The 17,376-nt window shown below is 42.1% G+C and overlaps 1 protein-coding gene across 1 annotated transcript in view; it reads left to right on the forward strand.

The window, feature by feature from the left end:
* The window catches only part of UBAC2 (UBA domain containing 2), a 220,097-nt gene that overhangs the window by 134,943 nt on the left and 67,778 nt on the right, over positions 1 to 17,376 (forward strand). Inside the window, exons 5-6 of the mRNA XM_038759511.1 lie at positions 4,715 to 4,838; positions 6,842 to 6,889. Coding sequence (XP_038615439.1) covers positions 4,715 to 4,838; positions 6,842 to 6,889 — 172 coding nt within the window. The remainder of the gene's footprint in view (positions 1 to 4,714; positions 4,839 to 6,841; positions 6,890 to 17,376) is intronic.

A 17,376-nucleotide genomic window follows, 5' to 3' on the forward strand; every position in this document is an offset into this window, starting at 1 on the left:
TGGTAGCTAGGAGGCTAACGCAATTCCGAGCATCATCATCATCACCAGTCATTCATTCAATGGTATTTATTGAGCGCTTACTGTGTGCAGAGCACTGTACTAAGCGCTTGGGAAGTACAAGTCGGCAACATAACAGTCAGCCCATCAGTGGCTGTTATTAAGCACTTACTGTGTGCAAAGCACTGTACTTAGTGCTTGGGAGAGTTCAGTATAATAGAGTCGGTGAACTCAATGCCTGTCCAAAAGGAGCTTACTGTCTACAAGGGAAGACATTAAAAGAAATTAGAGGAAATGGGACATAATAAAGATATGTACGTACGTGCAGTGTGAGTGAATATCAAGTGCTTAAAGGGTACAGATCCAAGTGAATTGATACACAGAAGGGGGTGGTGAATCAGGAACTTCATAGAAAACAAAAGAAAAATCCCAGTTTAGCCTCCGTGCATAATCATGCCATTTTCTTCTTCAGAATACTGGCTGCCCCCTTCTTAGAAGGGTATAATTGTCCTGGGGAAGGAACAGGTGTGCTGTCCTTTGCTGCATATTGCAGTGAGAGAGTTGCCATAGGGAATTGCCAATATTTGTCATAGGGTTTTCTATATTAGTAACAATATCGTCTGTGTTGCTTTTGTGCTTACTGTGTCTAGGCACTGGCCTATGTATGTACCCTGTGTCTAAAATAAATATACGCTTGAGGGAAATTCTCCTGTAGTGATTAACAAGAAATTAATAGAGAAATTTCTGACATTTCATAAGTAAAATGGAGAAAACACTTGAATAATACCCTGAAGAAACATTTTTGCTCTGACAAGTACGTGTTTAATTGTGCTGCTATCTGGAGATTACTAAGCAGATACTTCATTTCTCATGAAAAGTGCAAGTTTGGGTGCAGGATAACTGATGATCTGCCCAAAACGAAGGAGGGGAACAACTCAATGAGCTATGTGAGAGGAAAGCAGAGTTGTTTTAGAAGATATAAAAAAATGACTTTCTCTTCTTATTGAAGAGGGTAGGTGATATGCAGCTTTTGGCTCTGCATGGGACATGCGTTTCCCCAGCACTTAGTTCAGTGCCCGGCACATGTGTCATGGCAGGGATTCCATTATCTTTCTCCAAAATAGGCAGTGAGTAAAGGGATTTTTTTTAAAGCTTCTCATGAACAGAGAGAGATTTCAGTTATGTCTTTAAAAATTCCCTTCGGTAATTGCATGTGATACAATCGCAGATGTAAATTTTACTTCAAAGATGATTAATTAGAAAGTCACTATTTAGTAGGCAAGCATAGAACCACTACGAAGTAGAATAATGTACAGAGACTCTGGAAGATCATAAATACAAAATATAATTTTCTCCAGGCAAATTAGTTTCTGTGTTTCAAATCACGTAATTATTCCTTGTTTTAAAACCAAAACCCTTATGCAGGCTTATGAAAGCCCATAATACTTTTAAAGGGTAGTAGAAAAAAGGCATATTTTAAAAGGATATTTAAATAGCATTTGCTAACGATACTATCTACTATGCTACAACCTACTCCGGTAGACTGTAAGGTTCTTGTGGGCAGGTATCGTGTCTACACCTCTATTAAACTTTACCAAGTGCTTAGTACAGTGCTGTGCATACAGTAAGTGCTCAATAAATGCCAATGCTGATCATAAATATCATTATGATCCCAGGAGCCCACACCCTCCGCCCCTGTGCTGCTAACCTCCTCACTGTGCCTCGTTCTCGCCTGTCCCACTGTCGACCCCCGGCCCACGTCCTCCCTGGGGCCTGGAATGCCCTCCCTCCGCACATCCACCAAGCTAGCATTTATTAAGCACTTCCTATGTGCAAAGCACTGTTCTAAGCGCTGGGGGAGATACAAGGTGATCAGGTTGTCCCACGTGGGGCTCACAGTCTTCATCTCCATTTTACAGATGAGGGAATGAGGCACAGAGAAGTGAAATGACTTTCCCAAAGTCACACAGCTGACAAGTGGCAGGGCTGGGATTTGAACCCATGACCTCTGACTCCAAAGCCCGGGCTCTTTTCCACTGAGCCACGATTGTACTTTCCCAAGCACTTAGTTCAGCGCTCTGCATACAGTAAGTGCTCAATAAATGCAGTTGGCTGACATCTGCAGAATGGTGATGACAATACCTGCCTTTCTGCCTTCCGCACAGGCTTCATATGAGGGCAAAGATGAGATAAGTAATGGAAGGGCTTTGGGAAAGAAGAGATAAGTAACGTAAGGGCTTTGGGATTAAAAGCATTATACAAAAGTCAATCGATTGTATTTATTGAGCACTAACTACGTGGAGAGCTTTACCAGGAGTACCCCAAAGTATTTAAAAAATAACTGTGGGTTGTGTATCTGCTTGGGATTAAGACAAACCTTGTGGGTCGGAATAATAATAACTGGGGTATTTGTTAAGTGCTTACTATGTGCCAAGCACCGTACTAAGTGTTGGAGTGGATTCAAGCAAATAATAGTAATTGTGGTTTTTGTTAAAGCGCTGACTATGTGCTAGGCACCGCAGTAAGCACTGGAGTGGCTATGGCAAATTGGGATGGACACAGTCCCTGTCCCACATGGGGCTCACACTCGGTACCCCATTGAGGTAACTGAGACCTAGAGAAGTTGTGACTTGCCCAGCAGACAAGTGGCAGAGCCAGGATTAGAACCCGCAACCTTCTGACTCCCCATTTCATGATCTACCCACTTTACCATGCTATTTTTTTTTTAGCATACCCAATGTTAAAATGCTCGACAGATTTGTAATAGGTGTACTATTAGGGAGAACAGAAATTGCCTCAGGCAAGGTATTTTTGTCCCTGCTGGAGAAAAGGAAATACACATGAAGGTGCACACATCATCATCATCATCAATCGTATTTATTGAGCGCTTACTATGTGCAGAGCACTGTACTAAGCGCTTGGGAAGTACAAATTGGCAACATACAGAGACAGTCCCTTCCCAACAGTGGGCTCACAGTCTAAAAGGGGGAGACAGAGAACAAAACCAAACATACTAACAAAATAAAATAAATAGAATAGATATGTACAAGTAAAATAAATAAATAAATAAATAGAGTAATAAATATGTACAAACATATATACATATATACAGGTGCTGTGGGGAATGGCTCTACCATTACTAGAACAGTGCTTTGCACATTGTAAGCGCTTAATAAACGCCATTATTATTATTATTCCTGCAGCTGGGAGGCAGATAAACTTGCAGAGGCCTGGGCAGCTAAGGAAAAGATGTGTGTATGTGAATTAGGGTGCAGATATCAGCAGAACTCTGGCAGCACTTGAAAAGGGATAGGGGTCCAGACTTAGAAGTGCTGAGGGTTATAAAATATAAATCATCCATCAACAGACAGTTATCTTAGTGCACAGCCCTGTGGCATAGTGGATAGAGCCCAGTCCTGGGACTCTGAAGGACAGGGGTTCTAATCATACATTCAATCGTATTCATTGAGCTCTTACTGTGTGCAGGGCACTGTACTAAGCACTTGGGAAGTACAAGTTGGCAACATATAGAGACGGTCCCTACCCAGCAACGGGCTCACAGTCTAGAAGGGGGAGACAGAAAACAAAAAATGTAGACAGGTGTCGAAGTCATCAGAACAAATAGAATTAAAGCTAAATGTACAGCATTAACAAAATAAATAGAATAGTAAATAATCCTGATTCTGCCACTTATCTGCTGTGTGACCTTGGGCAAGTCACCTCGTTTCTCTATGCCTCAGTTACCTCAGGGGATAGGAATTTTCTTAGTGTTTTATCCCACTGCTTTCGTAGAAATTTTCATGCAAAACTTCACTTTGTTTTGTTCATTTCTTTTCAATTGCCTTGGGCACATTTTCTTCTAGGAACCCAAATATGGTATTTTCTTATTGAAGAAGATTTGTGCCCGATCCCTTGAGCTAAATGCCTAGTGCTTCTTTCTCCTTGATACGGGTTCCTAAGTGGTTTTAGCGTGCTTTATTCCTCTTTTCTACCTTTCGTTCCACTGAGTTATTTGCACTTAAGCACATTTTTCAGCTTTCTCAAGCACTACTAGTGATGACGTGTGTCTGGTTTGTGTGGGCTTGTGTTCAATTTTTGGTATGTGTTCTCTTTTTTGAGAATTCCTTTGAGCTTGTCGAAGACATATTTCTCAATAATGTATAATGATTCAGAGAGCTATTTCACAGCAAATGGAAAAAAGTTTCAAAAAGTGATTCTGATAACACCTCTAACTGCATCAGCCAGCCAGTGTAACTTTACCAGTTACAGTGAAGTTTTAGTAGGGGATAATAAAGGATTAATTCATTTTATCTTTACTCAACACTATTTAGAGAAAAGAAATTACTGTTAAAAGCATAGGAAAATATGAGGCATTCTTTTCTGGAGGAAGACAACTGGAATTAACTCCACTGCTTTCCTTCATACTGTCCTGCTCTCTAGAAAAGATTAAAGAGCACTTTGGCTACTGATGAGTTTATGCACTTAGGAAATTATTTTCAAGAAGGTAGATTTCTGTTGCATAAATTAATGTTAAAACAATATTAGTTTTATAAAAGTGTGTAGGAAACTAGTAGCAAAGTACGTTTCAGTTAAATCTGTGCAATACTTTGCAATGATTTCTAAAAATCAGGAGGAAGTGACAGGGCAGAAGCTAATGCTTCTGATTGTTCCATTTTTTTATATTTAATAACTTTTCTTTCTTTTTTCCCTCCTACAGTCTGGGACCCATATTTGCTCTATTTGTACCATTTTATCGCTCCATTCCAAGAATGCAAGTGACACAAATTTTGGGCCAGTTTTCCATCACAAACAAGACATTGATTTACATTTTGGGCCTTCAGGTACAGTATGTCTTTCACATGTTCACCTTTCCCTGTAACAAGATAGTGTTTTATGCTTTTTCTCATTTCTCTCAAAGTTTTACTCCAGAAATTTGGTCTTGAGATCTCTATCAACATTTAAGGGAAGTGTTACTGGAAGAAGTGCAATAGCTACTCGATTCTTGAAACCTTTCATAGTCAATAAGCAATCAGATAACTGTTTTCGCAGTAAGTGTTCTCTTCATCAGGGTACCAGTGGAAAACATTTTAATTTCATAAGACTGTAATGCTTTAGGTACCTTAAAAATCATGTTACGATGTGGAAACACATTAGAAGTATTAAAAGGTAGGAAACGGAAAATCATTGTCAGGGTTAACAATTATGAACATGCTGTGAAACAGTGCTTTATGCCCAAGTCAGAAATGCTTTATATACCTAAACCTTCAGGCTTCACAAAATCTTTGTCAATTATGTGAATTTTCCAATGTCTTTCTTCTCTAATGAATAGACATGATAACTTTTTTCTGCCTGGTGTCACAGCTATCTTCATTGGCTTTTCGGGAACTTATACTTAAAGGAAAGTGATTAATTAGTGAGCTCATTAAATAACACTCCTTATTGGAATGCATTGAAAAGTTCTAAAGGGTTTTATTCTTGCCAGGTACACTTAAATGAACAGCTTAATTTCAAAATGACGTCCAGCCTTCCCTTAACTGCTATTTGTGACTCTGATGTTTCCTTAATCAACTGGAGCTTAAAAACTTCATTGTTAGTTTTGATGTCATCCATGCCTTTGCCATTGGACCCATTCACTTAGTTTTCCTTTTCCCACATAAAGCAATCCTGCCTTTTTGTTCCCAAACAAAATACACCTTTTCCCCTTCATCTTTTTCATTCAGTTGTATTTACTGAGCGCTTACTGTGTGCATGCACTAAGCGCTTGGGACAGTACAGTATCACAACAGACACATTCCTGCACATGACGAGCTCACAGTTTAGAGGGAAATGCCTTTTTTGAAGGTATTTTTTAAGCGCTCAATGTGTGTCAGGCACTGTACTAAGCACCGGGGTAGGTACAAGATAGTCAGGTTGGACACAGTCCATCTCCCACATGGGACTCAGTCTTAATCCCCAGTTTACATTTGAGGGAACTGAGACACAGAGAGGTGAAGTGACTTTGCCAAGGTCACACAGCAGGCAGGTGGCAGAGCTGGGATTAGAATCCAGGTCCTTCTGACTCCACTAGGCCTTGCTGCTTCTCAGTTTAGGAATTAACCTAAGACTTCTGTAACCTAGGAATTCCTAGGTTTAAAAATGAAAGAGGAAATTCTTCCATTCAGGATTCCATTTTTTCATTTCGCTCATCCCACTAGATAGTTCCTTGCCATTTTCAGCAGCTTTCTATTTTCAGCAGTTTTTCCTCCTGATTTCTTCTTTCATTTCATACTTTTGTTGATATCTTCCTGCTCCGTCACTACCATTGTTTTATGGATTTAATCCAGCCCTAAGTTTTCTTTTAAACCATAAGATTTTGTTTTAACACGTTATTGTCCTAATGTCATTTGAGTTTGCATATGGTTGTAATTTTAATTTAATTTTAATTATTTAACTCTTTAGAACTACAACTCAGCAGTTTTATATTAATATATTTACTTAAGAGCCTCCTCGTTTCATGTTTATTGTGTTTGATATTATGGACACTCTAGTTACTCTTGGAATAAAGAGTAGTCGTTACCCCAAGAAGTCACAGTTGGTTAAAAGTGTGGTTCTGGCCTTCACTGTTAGATGCAATTAATTCTGTTGCCAAGGTACAGCCTTTATTGAAAGACTCCCCTGCCCCAAATGACTTCGATTTAATATTAGTGCTTTGTTAAAGTGCCGGTTACAGTGAAGTGAATCAAAATGTAAAAAAAAATCTGAACTAGTTGTACTTACATTAAAGGACCATTTGAAGACAAATGTGCTGTAGAGTTCAGTGATCGATGAGAACATTCTTAAATCAATTCTTTTGTTTCCTTTATAGCTTTTAACCTCAGGGACCTATATCTGGATTGTAGCCATAAGTGGGCTGGTAAGTGTGTAATTTTCTTCTGATCATTGTTTCGTCTAGAAAATTTTGTGGGGGCAAAAGCGAATTAGAGCATAAATAAAATAACCTGCAGATAACACATTTTTAAAATACTGTGCTCTCCAAACATATTAATAAATCAGTTTGTCACACAAATTCAGCACTGTAGAGTTAAAAATATAAAGTCTTAATTTGGCAGCTACCAATTTTAAAATGATTACCAAACTGTTCTTCTTGAATCCTTTGCATTTTTCTGGGTTCTCAGTTCTCATTGTAATCGTACCTTATTGGGGTTTCCCCATATCTGGCCTCTTGTTTAAGCCTTTCTTCCTGCCTGGAATTCCCTCCCCATGCAGCTCCACCTAACCTCCATCCTCCCTTACTTAGCTTGGCCTAACTGTGTCCCTCTCCTCCTTCAAAACTTCTTAAAAAGTTACCTCTTTGAAAAAATCTTTCTTGCCTAATACTCCACCTTCCTGGTCATTCATTCATTCATTCATTCATTCATTCAATTGTATTTATTTAGCACTTACTGTGTGCGGAGCACTGGACCAAGCGCTTGGGAAGTACAAGTTGGCAACATATACAGACGGTCCCTATCCAACAACGGGCTCGCAGTCTAGAAGGGGGAGACAGGCAACAGAACAAAACATGTGGACAGGTTTCAAGTCATCAGAATAAATAGAAATAAAGCTAGATGCACATCATTAACAAAATAAATAGAATAGAAAATATGTACAAGTAAAATAAGTAGAGTAATAAATCTGTACAAACATATATGCAGGTGCTGCGGGGAGGGGAAGGAGGTAGGGCCAGGAGGGATGGGGAGGAGGAGAGGAAAAAGGGGGCTCAGTCTGGGAAGGCCTCCTGGAGGAGGTGAGCTCTCAGTAGAGCTTTGAAGGGAGGAAGAGAGCTATCATGACACTCATGTGTCTACCTGGTTAATAGTGATTTATTTGCATTTTTTCTTTTTTAAATCATTTGCATCTATGCTAGTAGTCTTTCAGCCATCTTGTATTTGACAACGTGGTTACACTTACCTCTCCCTTCAGCTCCCTTCAAGCAGTCACCATATCCTTGGAACAGTGCTCAGTGCTTAGAACAGTGCTTGGCACGTAGTAAGCGCTTAACGAATCCCATAATTATTATTGAGTGCAAATCATATCCTAAAGTCACCCACTACACTGTTTCTGATGTTCAGTACCATACTCTGTAGGTAATGAGTGCAGATAGAGTGATGTGTGTGGTGCTCTGCACTTACTAGGTGCCGAGTTCATTCAATCAGTTGTATTTATTGAGCGCTTACTGTGTGGAGAGCACAGTACTAAGCACTTGGGAAGTACAATTCATCATTAGAGAAGCAGCTTGGCTCAATGGAAAGAGCACAGGCATTGGAGTCAGAGGTTGTGGGTACAAACCCTGGCTCTGCCAATTGTCAGCTGTGTGACTTTGGGCAAGTCACTTCACTTCTTTGTGCCTCAATTACCTCATCTGTAAAATGGGGGGGGATTCAGATTGTGAGCCCCCCATGGGACAACTTGATCACCTTGTAACTGCCCCAGCGCTTAGAACAGTGCTTTGCACATAGTAAGCGCTTAGCAAATGCCATTATTATTATTATTTTTATTACAAAATGGCAACATATAGAGATGGTTTCTACCCAACAACGGGCTCACAGTCTAGACATTCAGTGTTCTGTATCCAGTTGGCCTTCAGGATAATACTCTACAGGCAGTAGACGCTCAATATATAGCTCTGAAAAAAGTAGACATTTAGTATGAGACTTTGCATGTGGTAAGTACTCATTTCAGTCCTTCATCCACAGTTGGGGAAGCAGAGTGGCTCAGTGGAAACAGCCCGGGCTTGGGAGTCAGAGGTCGTGGGTTCTAATCCCGGCTCCGCCACTTATCAGCTGTGTGACCTTGGGCAAGTCACTTAACTTCTCTGTGCCTCAGTTACCTCATCTGTAAAATGGGGATTAAGAATGTGAGCCCCATGTGGGACAACCTGATTACCTTGCATCTCCCCCAGCGCTTAGAACAGTGCTTGGCACACGCTTAACAAATGCCATGATTATTATTATTATTATTCAGTACCTTGTATCCTTTGGGTCTCCAGTATGGTGGCCTTTACACAGATAGGTCCTAGATAAATGCTGTTGATGATGCCTGATGAGCTCAGTTAATCTTTAAACACCATACAGGTGTTGACTATCCACTTGATTTAGGTTTGGGATTTTTGCAAATCACAGAGTTACATTAGATGATGAATAAGCGGAAAACAGCAGAAGAGAAGAATGAAGGACTTTGATTCAGAATAGAAACAGAACTGAAAAAAAGCAGCTTGGAGCAAAAGGGGAAGAATGGGTCAAGTGAAGCCCAAGACGAATAGGAAAATCACATGAGTTTTACGAATTTGATGATGCAAAAGTCTTGTCTGTGGCTGGACCCAGACAAAGAGGGAAGGGGAAGAGCGAGCAGAACAAAGGGAATCAGATTTACTTTGTCTTATTGTAGCCTAAGGACAGGGACAGGGTCTCTTATTTAGTTGTGCTTTCCCAAGCCTTTCCTACAGTACTCTGCATATAGCAGACACTCAGAAAATACCAGCAACTGATTGAGCAATACATTCATTCATCCCTGTGGTAATCTCACAGTTAGTATTATACGGCCACGTGTGTGTAAAGGTGGTTAGAGCATGAAAACCGAGTTTTAGTTTTCATAAATATTGGCCACAATCCTGAGGACCCACCTGCATTCATACTAGAATACGGGAGAGAGGAAGACTGACCTAAGTACAAGGGGGGGGAGGCCTGGGAAATTTTTGGGCTATAACCCCAGATTGTTGATGGTAAAACCACATTAACATTCAAGTGTTTTCTCACTCTAACACCAACATCGTCAATTTTAAAAATTATCAGACAAACGTAATATCCTTTGGGGTTGCTTGTGAAAATAATTGAGCTGTAGGAGTAATGTTGCTTTAGAATAACATGCCGGCTCTTAACTTTTTAAACTGTGAGCCCACTGTTGGGTAGGGACTGTCTCTATATGTTGCCAACTTGTACTTCCCCAGCGCTTAGTACAGTGCTCTGCACACAGTAAGCGCTCAATAAATACGATTGATTGATTTTTTTTAACATCGATCGAGTATTTAGTAAGGAAATAAATCTCCGACCAGTGGCGGGCATATAATCTAGATGGGAGAGCGCTAGGGGAAGAAAATACCCAGAGAAATAGTAACAGGGTCAGTTTACTCAGTGAATGGCAGCATTTCCACCAGATGAGAAATACAAGAAGAACAGCGATAAGGATGACAGCTGTCCATCACTGCCAGGAGGGAGTAATCTTGGGCTTCTCACCGCTCCAGGCAGGGTCGTCCCCCCAGGTCCAAAAGTCATCATCATCATCATCAATCGTATTTATTGAGCGCTTACTGTGTGCAGAGCACTGTACTAAGCGCTTGGGAAGTACAAGTTTGCAACATATAGAGACAGTCCCTACCCAACAGTGGGCTCACAGTGTAAAAGGGGAAGACAGAGAACAAAACCAAACATACTAACATACTAACAAAATAAAATAAATAGAATAGATATGTACAAGTAAAATAAATAAATAAATAGATAGATAGATAGATAGAGTAATAGAGTAAGTCACATGCTTCATGATGTTCCAGACATTCAGAAGTCAAACTCATGCCCTTCCCCCACCAGCTTCTGCAGCAGGGGAGGTGAGGCTCCCAGCCTCGATAGGGTTCAAGTGAAACCTACGCAACCCACTTACATTTTACAGTAAACTTTTACCGTAATGAATAGCACACTTCCTTGTTTCTGCAGGTAATGATCAATTCAGGAAATCAGCACTGTTACGCGAGTTGGAAATTCTGTTCAGTATTTAGCTTCCAAAGAATTTTGCCTTTCACTATAATACTATAAATGACTCCCTGGTAAGTTTGTGTAAAGTAATTTATTAATACCATAATTTAGGCTCAAAAACACAGAGTTCTTGGTGTTTTGCAGCGGAGCTGTTCTTGAGCTTGGTACAGAGATCCTTCACTCTAGGAGGCTTTTTCACATTCAGCCTGAGTGAGGGATATTCTTTTCAGTCAAAACTGATGGGACCGATGGTGAAAGTCTCTCCACGTGTGTAGGTTCAGCTGAGTTCAGGAGTTGCCGTCCTGCCTTACGCCGAAAATGCCACAGGAATTAATAATGGCACTAGAATCACCACTTCCAAGAAGAAATCTGTGAGAGGTGACTTGGGTTCATGACCCCTTACTGGCTACCGTAGCTCTCAGGTTTATCGTTCGGTGTGTTTATTTGCCTACTTTTACTTTTATCGTCTGGATCTCTGTGCGTACTTTAAAAATGATTGAATGTTTGCAAGTTGCTGCCCGCTGGTCTTCCTCATTCAGTTGTAAGCTCTTCAGAGGCAGGGCCTGGTGGCTTCTACTATCATTGTACGTTCGCAAGCCCCTACTCCAGTACTTGGACCAGAGAAGGCCCTCAATCCGTTGGCGGTTTGCTCGCCGACGAAGCCAAAATAGGCAAGTAGTAGAAGACTGAATCAAGAAGTCCCGTGGGAGGTTGATGGAGAGACTTTGGTAACAGCAGTTTATCAAGCCCAGGCTAAACCAAAGGTCTTCGAAGCTGTAGTGGTGACCACGGGGAAACAAAAAGGCGATGTCAGAGATCTGTACGGCACATGGGAGTGTCTCACTCGGCAGTGGTACGTACACTGGGTGAGAGAAAACGATGCCTGCTATTGGGGATTCGCGAACACATTTTGTTTAATGGCCACTGACACAGAACAGTCTTTTTGTGTTCATCACCAGGTTTGGAGCATCATCTTTAAGTAGGAGAATATGTGTGTGTGTGTGTGTATGCATTCTGTTGTCCAGTATATTATATTTGGCTATGAGACCTGAACCCACTTCAGAAGATATAACTGGCCTCTTGAACTGTGTCAGTTGTGTCATTGTGCATTGTGTCGTCCAGTATATTTGGCTATGAGACCTGAACCCACTTCAGAAGATATAACCGGCCTCTTGAACTGTGTCAGTTGTGTCGTTTTCTTATGGTATTCGTTAAGCGCTTACTCTATATGCCAGGCTCCGTATTAAGCACTGGGATAGATTCAAGATAATTAGGTTAGACATAGTCTATGTCCCAGATGGGGCTCACAGTCTCAATCCCCATTTTACAATGAGATAATTGAGGCACAGAGAAGTGAAGTGACTTGCCCGAGGTCACACAGCAGACAAGTGACAGAGGCAGGATTAGAACCCAGGTCATCCGACTACCGGGCCCCTGCTCTTTCCACTAGGCTGTGCTGCTGCTCGTTATCTACACGTCATCTACAAGTTATGCTGTTCATCCAGTAGAGAAGCAGCGTGGCTCAGTGGAAAGAGCCCAGGCTTTGGAGTCAGAGGTCATGGGTTCAAATCCCGGCTCCGCCACTGGTCAGCTGTGTGACTTTGGGCAAGTCACTTAATTTCTCTGGGCCTCAGTTCCCTCATCTGTAAAATGGGGATGAAGACTGTGAGCCCACTGTGGGACAACCTGATCTCCTTGTAATCTCCCCAGCGCTTAGAACAGTGCTTTGCACATAGTAAGCGCTTATTAAAATGCCATCATCATCATCAGTGAGCTCACCAGTACTGAGGCAATGTTCAAATCCACGGTTTTGCTTGGGGAGCAGGTGAGAAGAAGGGGTAACAGTAGGGTATGTGTGCAGATGCCGGTAGATTTTTTTAAAGATAATAATAATAATAATGATGGTATTTGTTAAGCGCTTACTGTGTGCAAAGCACTGTTCTAAGTGCTGGGGGGATACAAGGTGATCAGGTTGTCCCACGTGGGGCTCACAGTCTTCATCCCCATTTTACAGATGAGGGAACTGAGGCTCCGAGAAGTGAAGTGACTTGCCCAAGGTCACACAGCAGACATGTGGTGGAGCTGGGATTCGAAACCATGACCTCTGACTCCAAAGCCCGGGCTTTTTCCACTGAGCCACGCTGCTTCCCTAAAGATGTAGTGAAGTGTAGTTCCAAACAATGTATAATGGCAGTGCAGTTTCCAGGTCATTGCAGTGAACAGACTAGACTTAGCCTGTGAAAATCAAAAAAAGGAGAACAGGTAAAAATGGTGCTACTTTGTTATCACAAAGCTCTTTTCAGGTGTCATCTTTCTGGAGGAACTTGACTTGGAGTCATCTTGGTGGTTTGGTTGCCCTTTTTGTTCACTGCTTGTATATCATTTGATAGTCCTGCCCTTGTCACGTCCCATTAACTGTACAACTTTCAGGCCCTACTGATGATAAAATGAGAAAGCTACTTTTGGGTACATAATAATAATAATGATGGCATTTATTAAGCACTTACTATGTGCAAAGCACTATTCTAAGCGCTGGAGAGGTTACAAGGTGATCGGGTTGTCCCACGTGGGGCTCACAGTCTTAATCCCCATTTTACAGATGAGGGAACTGAGGCACAGAGAAGTGAAGTGACTTGCCTAAAGTCACACAGCTGACAATTGGCGGAGCCGGGATTTGAACCCCTGACCTCTGACTCCAAAGCCCGGGCTCTTTCCACTGAGCCATGCTGCTTCCCCTACATGCATAATGAATGGATCCGTAGCATCTTTTTCTTTCTTGAGTCGGGGAAGGTGATTGTGCTAATCGTGAGCTGAAGAGAAGCAGCAGAAAAGGATTCCAATCCCAGCTCTGCCATGTGTCTGCTGTGTGACCTTGGGCAAGTCACTTAACTTCTCTGTGCCTCATCGTAAAATGGAGATTAAATCTTTCTCCCTCTTGCTTACACTGTGAGCCCCATGTGGGGCAGGGGTTGTGTCCAACCAGAGTAATTTATATCCACCCTAGTGCTTAGGACCATGCTTGGTACATAGAAAATGCTTAACAAGTATCATAATCAGTCATATTAACCTGATTATGATATTAAAAATATTAATATTAATAAATTTTAATATTAAACATATTAAAAATAACCTGATATTTGGCACTCATTAAGCAGGAGTAAATCATTGTGATTTAGCTTTCCAAGCTTTTGTCATCCTGTGGCATTGCTCCACATTTTAGTCATCACTGCCCATGTAAACTCCCTTTGAGAATCAGCTTGTCAGATTGCGGCTCCATTGTCATGAATCTGAAATATTTATAGTATTTTTCTTCCTCTTTATTAGTGTTCATTGGGGTTGAGACATAAGCGCTGATAAAGCAGAACAAAGCAAAAAGAACAAAGATATGGGGCCTGATGAAGAACAGCATGGCCTAGTGGGTAGAGCAGGGGCCTGGGGTACTGAAGGATCTGGGTTCTAATCTTGACTCCATCACTTAATAAATAAATAATAATAATGGCATTTATTACGCGCTTACTATGTGCAAAGCACTGTTCTAAGCGCTGGGGAGGTTATAAGGTGATCAAGTTGTCCCATGGAGGGCTCACAGTCTTCATCCCCATTTTACAGATGAGGTAACTGAGGCCCAGAGAAGTCAAGTGACTTGCCCAAAGTGACACAGCTGACAAGTGGCAGAGCCGGGATTTGAACCGATGACCTCCGACTCCAAAGCCCGGGCTCTTTTCCACTGAGCCACGCAGCTTGTCTGCTGGGTGCCCTTGGGCAAGTCACTTCACTTCTCTGTGCCTCAGTTACCTCATCTGTGAAACGGGGATTAAGACCGTGAGCCCCACGTAGGGAGACACAGACTGTGTCCGACCTGTTGTTATATTGTACTCTCCCAAGCATTTAATACAGTGCTCTGCACACCGGAAGTGCTCAATAAATATGATTGTCTGACTGACTGGCAACCTGATTAGCTTGTGTCTACCCCAGCACTTAGTAGACACCCGTGAAGCACCCGTGACTCAGTGGAAAGAGCACGGGCTTTGGAGTCAGAGGTCATGGGTTGGAATCCCGGCTCCACCACATGTCTGCTGTGTGACCTTGGGCAAGTCACTTAACTTCTCTGAGCCTCAGTTACCTCATCTGTAAAATGGGGATTAAGACTGTGAGCCCCACGTGGGACAATCTGATCACTTTGTATCCCCCCAGCACTTAGAACAGTGCTTTGCACGTAGTAAGCGCTTAACAAATGCCAACATTATGATTATCATTATTATTATTATTATTATAGTGCCTGACATATGGTAAGGACTTAACAAATACCATTTAAAGAAAAAAAAAGCACTTCTACTTTAGAAGCAAGATCATCAAGTGCTCACTTTGGTAAATTTGGGAGGAATGACACTAAGTAGCGTCTAAACCTGCAAATTCAAAGCTAACAAGATGGCAGAGACTTCTCCAGAAGAAAGTATATTTAGCATTTAACACCTGGCTCAATGAGCTCTTCTTCATCAGTTAGTCTGGTTTCACTCAGGGCCTCAAAGTGAAAAACACGTTTGGCGAATTCTCTTTCAGTGAGTGGCATTCATCTTCCGGGACAACCGCCGTCATTACTTTCATTTAACAAACATGGTATCCTGGTATTAGTTTTTTACTGAGTACAAGGCAAGAGCGGTCAATCAGTCCATCAAATTTCTGGAGTGCTTACCTCTATTTATTTATTTTACTTGTACATATCTATTCTATTTATTTTATTTTGTTAGTATGTTTGGTTTTGTTCTCTGTCTCCCCCTTTTAGACTGTGAGCCCACTGTTGGGTAGGGACTGTCTCTATATGTTGCCAAGTTGTACTTCCCAAGCGCTTAGTACAGTGCTCTGCACACATTAAGCGCTCAATTAATACGATTGATAATGATGATGATGTGCAGTGCCCTGTACTAAGCACCTGGGACAGTACAATACAATGGAGGCGGGAGACCCGTTCCCTGCCCACAACCGGTTTACAGATAATAATAATGATAGCATTTATTAAGCGCTGACTATGTGCAAAGCACTGTTCTAAGCGCTGGGGAGGTTATAAGGTGATTAGGTTGTCCCGTGGGGGGGCTCACAGTCTTAATCCCCATTTTACAGATGAGGGAACTGAGGCCCAGAGAAGTTAAGTGACTTGCCCAAAGTCACACAGCTGGCAATCGGCAGAGCTGGGATTTGAACCCCCTGACCTCTGACTCCAAAGCCCGGGCTCTTTCCACTGAGGACAGATAAAAATCAGTCCTTAATGCTGGTAAATATGAAAAGTAGTGAGAGTAGTAAAGGTATTTATTGAGCACCCACTGGATGTAATGCTGGGGAAGCAGTGTGGCTCAGTGGAAAGAGCACGGGATTTGGAGTTCAAATCCCGGCTCCGCCAACTGTCAGCTGTGTGACTTTGGGCAAGTCACTTCACTTCTCTGTGCCTCAGTTACCTCATCTGCAAAATGGGGATTAAGCCTGTGAGCCCCCTGTGGGACAACCTGATCACCTTGTAACCTCCCCAGTGCTTAGAACAGTGCTTTGCACATAGTAAGCGCTTAATAAATGCCATCATTACTATTATTATTAATGCACTGCACCACTGCAGAAGTACGATGGCCTAATGGAAAGAGCATGAGCCTGTGAGTCCGAGGACCTGGGTTCTAATGCTGGCTCTGCCACCTGTCTGCTGGGTGACCTTGGGCAAATCACTTCACTTCTAGCGGGCCTCAGTTTCCTCATCTGTAAAATTGGGATTAAGAATGTGAATCCCATGTGGGACAGGGACTGTGTCCAACCCGATTATCTTATTTCTACCCCAGTGCTTAGTACAAAGCCTGTCCCTAAGTCAGTGATTAACGGATACCTTCATTATTATTATTACCAAGTGCTCGGGAAAGTACAACAAAAGCACGAGACCCCGTTTCCTCCGCAGAACGATCTTACCTTCTAATTGGGGGAAACAGACATATTTTTCTGAGTGAGGTAAAATAATACATTTACAGTACAATCAGTCATGCCCTGAGGGAGGGTACAAATAAATCTGGACCTGCTAGAGGTAACTGATGGGTTGACATGCATTTAAATGGGGAAGGTTTGTTAGAGGAGGTGGGATTTGGGGAAAACTTTGAAGTTGGTGAGAGCTGTAGTCTGTTGGATGAGTTTGGGAGGGAGTTCCAGTGCAGTGAGAAGAGGAGCAAAGGTTGGGCTGGACAGTGGAGGGTGAAGAGGGCGGACATGTAAAATGGGACCAGTTGGTGGAGGGCCTTGAAGTCAATCATGAGGAGTTTTTGCGTGATGTAGAGTGAAATGGGATGCCATTGGCAGAAATCCAGAGGAAAGATGACAATGGTGACCTGTGCAGCGTCATATAGTATAGATTGGGGAGCAGTAGAGGCTGGAGGCAGGGAGACTAGAAGAGGAGTCCAGCCATGAAATCACAAGAGCTTAGGGTCAAGCTGTTGGTAGTCTGGGTGGAGAGGAAAGGGTAGATACAGGAAATGGCGTATAGAAGAAATCAACGGTTTTAGCAGTTGCTGGAATGTGAGAGTTGGAAGATAGAAGTCAAGAGATGACACCAGGATTGTGGGGTTTTTTTGAGCCTCTTACTAATTAACAT

The sequence above is a fragment of the Tachyglossus aculeatus genome, chromosome 17 (assembly GCF_015852505.1).
Source record: "Tachyglossus aculeatus isolate mTacAcu1 chromosome 17, mTacAcu1.pri, whole genome shotgun sequence".
Lineage (NCBI taxonomy): Eukaryota > Metazoa > Chordata > Mammalia > Monotremata > Tachyglossidae > Tachyglossus > Tachyglossus aculeatus.